Here is a 12,783-nt window from a genome sequence, read left to right on the forward strand (position 1 = left end):
AATTCTGGTGTTGTGACAGCTCTATTTGGTCTGATCTTGTATGGGAGGATTAGACCACTAAGCTGGTAACTCTGCTCCAAAGGGGGACGGGGAAACTTGGGAACTAGGGGTCGCTGCAAAAATGAGAAAAGGGACTAAAGGTCTCCATTCATAGAAGCTAGGATTTAAAAAGCAGTGAAACAATGATTCTAGAGGTCACAGGAATATTACATAAACAGGACCAGTACTGTACTGGAGCCACGTGTTCATCCTCACCTTGTAGCACCACTTTTCATGTCCCACTTTGCTGTTCAAGGACGACTTCACCTGTTTATGTAACACAGGACTCCTGCTCATGTAACACTGATGATTTTGGATGAAGAACAGCAAAGACAGTGTTTGAAATGTTGTGGTTTATAGGATAAGAAAGAAGGAAAAGGAAGAGAGCAGCGTTTGTTTGGACAATATTTATTTCTATGTTCCAATAGTAACATATAGTTCAGGACAAATGAATGTTTGAGAAGCTAGCACAGCAGTTTGCAGAATATAGGATTCAAAACCGCACCATATTCAGTGAAATTAACCTCACTCTGAGTACAAGGGACTCTAACTGTTCTCATGAACAAACAATATTTCCTGTAAGCAAGAAACCAGGGTATATTTTATAGCATACTTTGAGTTAAAGGCCAACAACACTTGCATTGAACAAGTTTTTGGACAATCAATCACATCCAGTTCATTCTGTTCTCCCATGAAGCCAAGGGTCTTAAAAGAAACAAAAAATGACGTTTTGGCACCGTGACACAACAAAAAACGCCTCAGACACACAAACGGGACAACAGCGGGGTAGCCGAGAAAGAGGAAAGCGCCGCGAGGAAACGTCGTCACTGCTGCAAGAGGGCGAAGCGGAAGAGAGAGAGAGAAAAGGTGGTGCAGGTGCAGAGCAGAGAGAAGCTTTCATAGAGACATGCTGAGGGACTACACAGAGAGATATAATACGCTACGTTCGGAGCGGCGACAGTCTTCAAGCAGAAGAGAAAGACGGAGGATAGAGATAGTCAGATCAAGCGCAGAGAGGATTACAATGCTAGGCGAGGTTAGCATGCTGGCGGCACAGAGAGAACGTTACAGAAAGCCCAAGACAGAGATCACATGTAAAGGCTAGAGCGACAGTGCACTAATCTACAGGCTAAGCTATACATCAGACGGGCTAGTTACAGAGCTACACGGACTGTATATATATGTAGATATATTTATAGATACAAGTAGGTATATAGGAGACATCACACAAGCTGGATAGGCAAGGCATCGCATGCACGTGCAAAGGAAGCGAGTCGAGCAGCAAGAGGAACGAAAGATTTGGCTTTCCAGGACTACCGCGCTGACGTCCGTTTTTTCCGTGGTTTATCCGTGTTTTCTGTGTCACTGTGGAAACGCCAGTTCTACAGAACAGTTCAAACTTTAGATAACTCGTCTATGTTTGGACAAAAATAAGAAGCTTTCAGTATCTACATACAAAGGAAGGAAGGAATACTCCTTCACCCTTCAGCATTTAAAGGTTGTTTTCTCAAGATCTGAACGTATTTCTCTTATTATTCCCAGATATTAACATTTGTTTGCCATGAACATGAATAAATTCATTCTCACTCATTCATCTGATCTGCTGATTTCACACTGATGTCTGTGATTTTTCTTACTTTGACTAGTTTTCTTTGTTGGTATCTAAAGATAATACCTTCATCTGTAGTTGTAATTTCATCTATTTTCTTGGAGTTTGGATTTTTTAACTCATCATTATCTGATGATTAAGTTGTTTTCTTTAGATACCAACGTATGATCTCAGTATTTGGACATAGCATAGGTTTACTGTAATTAAGAGTCTGTTTAATTTCTGTGCTTAGAGTCAGAGGATTTTTCAAGATAACTTTGGTTAGTTTAAGTTTATCTCGCTGTCTTAACCCTTTAGGTGCCAAAGTCGCAAAATTGCAACAAGCAACACTTCTGAATTAAACAGGCTCTAGCTGCAAATATGCTGCCTAATGTTGTTACTACTTTACACCAGGAGATGGCGGACATGAGTAACTTCAATCCCAGCAGCATTTGTGGGCGTGTTTCTATTCCAAGTTTTGGAGAGAGAGAGTTTTGAAAGACCCACCGCCGGTCAAGGAGACGAGGAAGTGTTGGTTGTAGTCGGGACGTAACGGATAGAAAGAGAGTGAATTGTAGTGAGAATACTCACAATGCTGGGAGGAATAGAGGAATATTCACCCTCTGACGAGACGTTCAGTCACCCGGTGAAACCATGGGTGAGACTGACGGTGCGTCTGTGAGCACTGACAGCGCGTCCGTGTGCCATGATAGTCCACATCAGCACGTACCGAGGCCGATGCTTTGTCTCACCGTGGCCGGGGATGGAGGGGACGTGGTGGGGGTATCAGGGGTCAAAACACCGTGAATAGTGACAGCGGTAGGAATGAAAAACACCGCGGAGGTAGGGGCAGCCATGTTAGAAGCTGTGGGAGAAAATGCACAGCCAATGGAGGTGGAGGTTGCCTGGTGATGTCAGAACATGCAAATTAGATGGGTGAATTTATTCCCATCACAAAGTTTGGGTCATACTGTAGATGAGAAAAATCTTCAGTATGACTTTATCTCTAACCACTTTCAAGCTACACCCTTTTGAAATCTTGATATCAAAATTGAATATTTTCTTGAAAAAACTCTGGCACCCAAAGAGTTAAGATAACGAGCTAATGAGCAGTTACTGTATTATGTCATTATCTCTAGATGGTAACAAAGGTTTTCTGTAATTATGAGTCAGTTTCATCCCCTTTCTTGGAGTCTGGGATTGTCTCTCACAGATTAAAGCATTTGCTTCTGGTTTCAGTTTGTTTATATCATTATCTCAAGATAACAAGAAGAAATCTCTGAGGTAAATCTCAGTATGTTGAGATAAAAACACTAGTTTCCCAAGATTATCAGTCGTTGAAGATAACAGCACTGCCTTTTTCCTTTTGTCTCATTATTTCGATATAACATGAGATCTCTTAACACTGAGTGAATTTCAGTAGGTTCTCTAGACCCTCATTTATCCGTCTGAGATAATGACACTGTGATGAGTTAGGTAAAGTTATTGTCCAGGGATATTGATCGTTCTCTTCCATTATTATAAGATTACCCAGTTCCATTAAAATAACAGCTCAACTTTGTGTCTCTAAAAATCTTGATATGACAACGTAAGTTTTCTGTCACGTTTCCTTCAGGATCTCAGTTTTACTAAACAGTTTCTTTCCTTGATAACAATTAGAACATTTGTCGTCTAGAGTTTTTTATGTCAGTATCTTATGATAACTAAACTGGATTAACATGGTTATAAGATCATTTCAAATTCAGACATTTGTACAATACCTTATTTGTGTCATGTTGTGTTAAAACAGCAGGTTTTCTCTAAACACGTGTTGTTTTCTTGAGATATAAACTCATTTACCTCAATACAAAATTCAACTTTTTTTTGAGTTGTCATTGTACAGAGACAATAACCCTGTTTTTCTACTATAATATTAAATATTAATATTAAATCTTGATTTTTTTCAGTCTCCTTATCTCAAGATTTAAACTGTTTTTGCATGATAATGATGTAAATTCAAATTATGTCTCAATATCTGTGTATGAGGATTTTCTTCGATTGAGTTGTTGTTTGCATCTCCTTTTCCAAAGATAGCAGCTCTGCTTTTTTCATTTTGAATCATTTTTGTAGCTCTCTTCAGCACTTCCTGAAAAATTCTGACATTCTAAATAACTTCTCTATCTCATTATCTTGATATATGAATGTTTTTTTTTTATTGGTGGTATTTAGAGAAACTGTGAAAGGCCAGACCTTGCTGCTAAGTTAAATCTACTTCTGTCCTTGTTGTTGCTTTTATTTTTTATTTAGATGAACCCGTTGAGATTGTAAGGAAACAACCTGAAATCCTGTGCTGTCTGGGGAAAGGAGATAACGTGTGAGGATGTACATCTGCTGCAACTGAACAACAGAAGCTTGGTTTCAAACGGACCCTTGATTCATGACACATTCAGACCAAAGAGCTTCAGTTACATTTGAATATTTTTTCTCAACATCAACTTATGAACAACCATTGGACATTGCACGTTATTAGGTCAACTCTAAAGTGCACGGCCTCCCTGTTTGGAGGAAAACTAGACAATACCAGCAAATTTATACTAAGGCAACACAGTTACAAACACACTAAGGTACACGTTGGCACATACCGTCAAGTATCACTTGTGCACGAAAAACAGAGTGCTTCAGAGTCGAGATGGCTTTGCATATTCATTTAAAATCCCAACACCGCCTGACCTTCAAGGTGAAATCTGTTTTCTTTAAAGCCTCTCCCTGAAACATCTTTGAAATAGCTAGAAGAGTCACGAACCGAGTCAAGTATCCGACATACGAACATACACACGGAGAAAAAAGCCTTCAGGACAAACAGGATGAAAATACAAGTCATCTATATCAGAGATAGAGAAAATATGAAGAACTTTACCTCACAAATAGTCTCTGGTTATATGTCTTATATACACTTATGTATACACAAAGATATGTACTTAGGACATCTTGAAATACTATTTACATCTATGATCAAAAGTGATTGTACACTGAGCGACCACGTTGAGCAAATTGTGCTTTTCTAACGTGTTTTCATGAAAATGCTACAGAACCGCTGCGTGTTAAACGGTTCATATCCGACGACTAACCTGCCCACTAGAAGCATGTCTGCACGCTAACTACTGTGCGTAGAAGGAAACTTGATTATCGTTTAAATATCATACACATGAATTCTCTGCTTATTCTGATATTTTGGCGCATATATTTATACATATATAGATTGGACCCATACTGGAATATTGCTTGTGAATGAATAAAGATAAAATCTCAGTTGCAATGCTTTAGGGGGCGCTCTTCCTCCCCCAGGTGATTTAGTGCAAGTGATGTCAGGTATACAGTAGCTGCAGATCTGTTCGTGTTTCCGTATTCAGACACAAGCTGGGTAAAAGAAGTGGACGCAGTCTGAGGGGTTGAAAACAGAAGCTTATACTAGAGTGGCTACAGGCTGCATTCTTGTTTTGGCCACCAGGGGGCTACTCTACATGACGATAGGGCAGTGGTTCCCAATCTGGAGTCTGGGTACCCCTAGGGGGAGCCAAAGATCTTTGACGTTGTCAAAATTAGATCAAGGCCGGACAAATAATCGTAAATAAGATTAAATCTCAGTTTGGCCTGCTGCAATTTAAAATCGCAGCAAGTGCAAATTTTTTTTTTTACCCTGAAATGTGGAAAAACACCGATTTGATACAATTTTTTGCAGCAGAAATGTCATGCTCTGCACATTGTGCATGTTTACAATGATCTTTTTTCCAAAATAGTTTAGTAAAATCTTACTTTTCTGGTTCTCTGTATATGATTTTCTTAATCAACATTAGAATAACAAAGAATGATCCTCCCTTCAGTACAGCAATCGATGTCAAATTTGCTATTGAAGCCAAAATCAGTTTGTTTTTTTTCAGATCTTTCATCTGTAGTTTAATTTATCTAGTTTTGCATTAGTTATGATACAGAATTATTTATTGCTTATGTTTGTTGAATAATACACAAGATGAGGAACCTTAAAGTAATTGCATATTAAATAGCAATCACAATATTGGGGGGAAAAAAATCACAATTAGATTATTTTCTCAAATTGTTCAGCCCTAGTGCATATACCCTTTTTACAATGATTAGAAATACAATATATGATGGTGTATTAGGGCCCCTGAGGCTTAAAAACACATAAAGAGAAGCCTTTAATTTTTGAGCCCAAAAAAAAAAAAAAAAAAATGGGGGGGGGGGTGTGCATTTTTGCGATTATAAAGTCGTATATTTACAAGGAAACAATCTCAGAACTCACTAATTTTTTATGGAGTGGCTCTAATATGCTGTCATAATAATGGTTTATTTTATCGGCTTATGAAAAAAGGTTGGGAACCACTGACATGGGGGAGACTCCTCACATTAGTTATAACCTCAATCCACATTTTCTTAATGTCTTTATAGTCTGAACTGGTATTTTTCACTCATCGTCCACACATCATGTGCTGTATTTTCTAAAATCCTGATGTAATTTGGTTCAAATTGGTGATGAAAAGCATACTTACATATGTTTAAGGTTGCAGTCGCCCCATTGTTGTTATTATTATTAACTGACTAGAGTGTGTCCCTAGAGTGACCATGACAGTCGCTACGTCCACTTCTTTTATCCGGTCTGTGCATATATACCCCCCTCCTTTAGGTCCTTCAGATCCTGGATCTGTCTTTAAGTGCTCACTGAAAAACAACGAAGGGCCTCTCGTTTTGTAGATGAGAGGATTTACATTTTTGAAGTTTTAATCCTTAAGATTTCTGCACCGTGGATACTGGTAACTACAGAAGATTTATAAATATATATATATATAATATTTCAACACTGCAAGGTTTCTAAAGGGATTATGGAGTATAGTAGCCATATTTGGTATTGCTTTATTGTGCCTATATTTGCTAAATTAGCTCAAGCAGTTGTCTTCGACATGAAAATTTGTCACTGTGCTTCTTTAAAAAGCAAATATACCCTGTTTCCTGTATGTTCTTATGAAGCTCAGTACAACCAGACCTATATGCTGGGAGATTTCATGTCTGTGGAATTTTAGGCACCAAAATCATTTTAGAAGCTGGAGTTTGATTTCAGCATCCTTTGGATGAAATAGCCACTGAAGCCAGGCATTTAATACCTCAATTAAGCCGATTTTGGTTAATTCAAACAACCAAAAGTTGACAAAAATACAGATAACAGGGGGCTTTGGTGGCCTCTTGGTGTCTTGGGAAAGTTGCCAATGGCAGTTGCCAACTTTACCCATTTGGTAGCCAAGCTGTACCTCCAAACGAGTACATTAGAGAACTCAAGTGCCAGAAGATGCAAACTAATGCATCGTCTTATTCCAAGCAGATCCATTAGACACAATAATAACATTTAGAAAAGTGTTTGGAGCTGAGAAAATCCTAAGGATTATAACTTTACCTCTGTATGTATTGAATATTCTTCTGTTTGTTTGTGGTTATAACATGTGAAGCTAAATATACAGCCTGGTTAGGGATGCTGCCCATTAGTGACATCAACCAAAAACGGTTTAACAAGCTTTAACCACTTCAGACAGAAAGTAGTGGGAGTAAAAAGAGTAGAAAGTGTCCATAGCATTAAAATATATTATCATTAAGCTCAGAGCAAACCGTCAAAGGCTGACATGATGCACGTGTTTAAATGCTTTGAACTGATTTTGTTGTTTATATTGATGGAAAGGATTTTGTTGCCATCTTTTAAACATTTCTAAAGCCTCTCTTATTGTGACATTATACATCACCAGCTGAAGGAATATCATGTAAAATCACTGTATGAAGGACGATGTGCGGATGCAAAGGCAGTTGATTAAGCTGAGGTAAGGTGAAGTGCTTTTTTTGTTTTAAACCAGAAGTTTAAAATGTAAAGTTACAAGAAAACACAACCACGTTTGGCACTTAACAACATACTCGGCAATGAGAAATGATTGGAAAATAAACTCTTCCTCATCGACCTATTGCACAAGCGTTTCATATCACAAAAGGTACATATAAAGTTACATCACTTACACTACTCTCAGGTATACTACACTATAGGAAAGGCAGACAGAAGCACTTTTACAGAGCTTTGGACCAAGTCAGCCCACAGCAAAGCTACAATACAGAATATATGGATATATCTTTTTTCTCAAATATACTCTTAAATATGTGACTTTGGAGGAAAGAGAGAGAAAAGAAAAAGTTTACCAGTACATTCACGACAAACAATTCATCCGTCAAGGGGAAAAGTACGGGAGGATTTGGTGAGATGAGTCTTATAGATCCTGGCCGAGTCGTTCAATCTCCTCAATAAGAAAATCGATGTCCTCGAAGGTAGCAGCGGGATTCGAGATCACCATGCGGAAAAAGTTGACCTTGTCCCCTTGTGGCTGGTAGCCGACCATGGTGGTCCCGTACTCCATCATCCTGGCTTTTATCACCGGAGCCACCTGATTGGACAAATACAGCAGGAGTAAATATCACTTTAGAGCAATCCAAAGAAGAAAATCATACACTGGGAAAACTTAATCTGATCCAGGCTCAGTCATTCAGGAACTTTAAAAGAAGCACCAACGATTTCATCTCTGACGGAGAGAGGAAAGAATTTTTAAGTACAAAAGAAACTTTAGGAGCATTCAACTCAAAATATTCAAACTGAGCTCTAACAAAACAGAGAATAAAACCTGAGAGAGATTTACTGTTTTCATATCATAATGTAAAAGTAAAAAAGTAACCAGGGAAGTTTAAGGCCATTTATAAAGCTTTAAAGCAGACCTCAGAATATGATGACTGAAGGAAAAGCAGCACATTAGAAGTAAAACATGTAAAAGTTATAAACACAGTCAGCTAAAAGCCACCAGTTTATATGGAGGACAGTTTAGTAGATGGTGATTTCTAGTCTGAGCCGATTTGATGTTATTAAAGGGTTTTTTTTACAATCACATGATCCTGAATGTCCCCTGGGGTTCAGGAAGCTGCACTTACTGGAACATTTCTACATACAGTGTACAAATAACAAATGTATTAGAGCACCTGTCATCTCTGTCTCAGAGACCATCCAGCATCATGAAGTGCTTTAATGCGGACTCTTTCATTTTCAGTCAGCTCTCCACGTTTTACCATTTTGAACAGGAATGAGGAATTTCAAACTGAATCCACCCAAATGTGAGCCGGCTCACTGGGCTTCTCTGAGAAGTCAGAAATGAATCAAGCATAGCATTCAACCACTAAAACTCATTTTTCTCTTCAGGAATGACAGTAAATAACTATAATTTGACAAATTAATCAAGAAATATAATTATAATTATTATTTTTCAGTTTTTTGTAAATCAGTAAATTTGAAAATTCATGGATAACAATAATAGAATTGACGATAAATGATTTTGAGGTCAAAAAAATGAAAAACATAAATTTACTTTTCTCAGATTGTGAGCCTTTAAATTTATTAGTTAAAAATGGTCAAAACATGAAATTTAAATTGAAAAATAATGATTTTAAAGGCAAATATATCAGGAAGAAAGTCAAAATTATGAGTTTAAAAGGTCAAAATATTAAATAAAAATTGTAATCATGAAATTAAAATCAAAAATATGATTTGAAATTTTAAATCAGAGTCTAAAAGGTCAAACTATGGGATAATGAACTCAAAGTCAGGAGTTGAAACTATGAGGTAAAATGCAAAATAATTAGTTGAAAATGTCAAAACATGACTTAAAATTTAAGATTATTAATCCAAAAGCTGAAAATATTATATAAGAAGTCAAAATTATGAGTTGAAATGCTCAAAGTACAAAATAAAAAGCCAAAATCCTAAATTTGAGTCCTGATTGTGAGATGCAAAATGGAAAATCTGAAATAAAAACTCAAATTCATTTATTTTCCCACATTTCTGACTTCTTACCTTAATGTTTTTACTCCTGACTTTTTCAGATTTTATGACTTAACAAGAATATCTTAAATCATCAGGATAAGTTCACATTTTTATACTTGAGGAAATCTGCAGACCTCAGACTGATGGGACAGTTAGAACAGAAATATGCTATGATCTCTCGGGCCGAATTTAACTGTTCCACTGGCCAGATTCGGCCCCCGGGCCTTGAGTTTGACACCCCTGCTCTAGCATCTAGCATTGGTGGCCAGATGAACGGAGACAAGAGTGTTGAGGAGTCTTGTGCTGGGCTAAGAGGCTAATTGAGCCTCTTCAGCATATTTACAATCAAACTTGGGGTTTAGAAATCCATTGGTGTATACTGATACATGATTGGTTGATTAATTATCCAATCAGATTGACAGTCAAAACATCGATCTACACTGTCACCTTTAAGCGATGCTTTTATTTTTAAATTCCTCACGTTGTTTCCGTCTAGCAGCGCATCCTCAACAAGCTGCCGGTGGCCACAGTTGCTAACAGTTTGGAGCTCAGTTTGGAGGATATCCTCTCTTCCCTTGGCCGTGTGGACAGAATTCAGACGGGGACGACTGCAGGGCCTTCTTAAGCCGACTACGTCTGCATTTTTTTAAGCACCGTATAAGATGGTTTACGGATAAAAACCACTCTGTCCTCGTTATGGTGGATTTAGCACGAGTCAGGTGGCGAGCAGGGAGGGAAAAGTTGCTGCAGCACGCCTCCTTTGATTGAAATCACGGTAGATTAACAATAAAGATAGAAATTGTCTGACATTGATGTAATTCAAGCAGGAAAGCTCCTCTCTCTACATCCAATCATGTGTTGAAACAGGTGATTTATCAACTGAATAAACCTTGGAGGTTGAGAGGCTGAGTAATGATGTGCCATTCACAAACAAGCCTTTTCTATGAAACCGCTCTGAGCCAAGGAAGCTAGCTCCTGTTTGAGTGCCAGTTTCCTTTCCTCCATACTGTGTTATGTAATCCACATTTAAAAGGCCAAACTGAGACCAAATGAAGAGCCTTTTGGGTACCAAAGCAGACCAGAACACTTTGTAGAAACGGACCGTACGTTAACGCTGACACCACTCATCCAGCCTTCAGAGCAGTGGTTTTCAAACTTTTTTCGCCCAAGTCACACCTAAGGTTAAGCAAAAATCTCAAGGCACACCATATTCATATCAATACAAAATAGATTTTTTAAATACTATAACAGTCAAGGTGGCTTATACAGGGAGATAAAGAGGAGAGCTTCCTGGGGCCCAGCCAATTGGGGCATCATGGAGATGGCAAAAGTGGGCAAAAGGTGGCAAAAATGAGTTAAAAGTGGTGAAAAATGTGGCAAATTAGGCAAAAAAAGGCAAAACAAAGTCAGAAATGGGCAAAAATTGGTAAAAAGTGGCCAAACAATGTGTTGAAATTTGCAAAAACTTGTTGAAAGTTTCAAAATAGCGGCAAAATGGGTTTAAAGGGGCCTAAAATAAGGGTTAAATGTTGTACAAAGGTGGTAAAAATGGGTTAAAAGTCAAAATAGCGGCAAAATATAAAGGCAAAAATGGGTAAAAACTGTCAAAAGGGTGGCATAAATGGGTTGAAGTGTCAGAAAGGGGGCAAATTAAATCACAAATGGTAGAAAAGTGGCAAAAAAGGGTTAAAGTTACTAAAAGGTGATAGAAATGATGGGAAAAAATGGCCAAACAATAGCAAAATTGGACTAAAAGTTTCAAAAAGGTAGCAAAAATGGGTTAAATGTGGCAAAAAGTAAAAAAAAAAAAGTGGCAAAAATAGGTCAAATGTAGTTATAAGAAGTGGCAAAAATGCTAAAAAAAAAACCAAACAATTTTTCTACCCATTTTTGCCACCTCTTTTGACAAACCATTTTGCTGCTTTTTTTAACTTTAACCACAATAAAAATGTAAATTTAACCCTGATGATTTAAAAAATTCTTGTTAAGTCATAAAAAAATAGAAGAGTAAAAATTAAAAAGTCAGGAATGTGGGGAAAAAAATATTTGTGTTTTCATTTCATACTTTCAATTTTGCATCTAAGAATTACGACTTAAACCTATGATTTTCACTTTTTATTTCATATCTTAACCTTTTAAAGTCATATGTTTGACTTTTATCACATATTTAAACCTCTTTGGATTCAAAATGTTAAATTTTATATCGTATTTTGACCTTTTAAGTAAATAGTTCAGATTTTATCTCACGTTTTGACCTTCCAACTCCTCACTTGACTTTTAATCTCATATTTTTACCTGATATTTTAACATTTTAAACTCATGATTTTAACTTTCTATCTCATATATTTGCTTTTTAAAAACATTTTTTTGACTTTTAACATCTTAAAGCCTAAAAACACAAATTACAGCCAGAAAGTTCTAATTTTTTGGAACTGAAATGTTTATTTATTATTATTATTTATTATTATTTTCTGATGAAATAATAAAAAAATTAGTTTCCATAAAATCTAACATTTATATTTTTTGTTTCTCATTTGATACAGTAAGTGTTTTTGGTAACTGATAATCCACTTGAGGGCATTTTTATCATTTATCAGATTGTATACAGAATTTTTTTTTTAGTCATTTATGATCCTATTGATTAGATAGAGATATCATAAAAGTATGTATCAAATATGATACAACAGGCATTAAGGGGTTAATAATGTATTTTGACCTTTTGAACACATAGATTTATTTTTTTTTCTATCAGAGTTTGAGCTCTTAAACTTACCATTTTGAAAAGGGTTTTTTTTGCCCATACTTTATCACTGTTAAAAATGAGACTGACAGTTTATGGTTGACTGTCGGCCCTGTTAGGCCCTCAGGTTAGACCTGAATTCAGAATCCGGCCCCTGCTGTGATTGAGTCTGACCCCCCTGGTTTACATCCTACACACGTACTTGTATTCAACCTGACCTCTGTAGAGTGCCCTCTAGTGGTGTCCTCCAGTAACATCTATCCTGTACAGACCAGTATATTAACAGTTCTGCTCATGATTCAGCTAGAGGCGTACGCAAACACAAGGTGAAACAGAAAAGAGCTCCTGCTGTGAAATCTGACGTGTGCTTTAGTCAGTGAATAAGTTGTGTTGTCAGCCCTGTGGTTTAACTAGCCGGCTGTCAAGTGTCTCAAAATTAAGTCTAAAGCAGATAAAAGTCAAGCACATGCAAGACCAGTTGGAAACATGTGTTAAGGTGGATTTTTACAGTTGTTTTTGAGAAAACTACAC

The 12,783-nt window shown here is 37.0% G+C and overlaps 1 protein-coding gene across 3 annotated transcripts in view; it reads right to left on the reverse strand.

The window, feature by feature from the left end:
- Positions 1 to 7,478: 7,478 nt before the first annotated feature.
- The window catches only part of gad2 (glutamate decarboxylase 2), a 29,060-nt gene continuing 23,755 nt past the window's right edge, over positions 7,479 to 12,783 (reverse strand). For all 3 annotated transcript variants that reach the window (XM_041814167.1, XM_041814170.1, XM_041814169.1), the window contains one exon: positions 7,479 to 8,091. In XM_041814167.1, the coding sequence (XP_041670101.1) occupies positions 7,918 to 8,091 (174 nt within the window). In that variant the 3' untranslated portion in view covers positions 7,479 to 7,917. The remainder of the gene's footprint in view (positions 8,092 to 12,783) is intronic.

Source organism: Cheilinus undulatus, linkage group 19 (genome assembly GCF_018320785.1).
Source record: "Cheilinus undulatus linkage group 19, ASM1832078v1, whole genome shotgun sequence".
NCBI classification, from domain to species: Eukaryota; Metazoa; Chordata; class Actinopteri; order Labriformes; family Labridae; genus Cheilinus; species Cheilinus undulatus.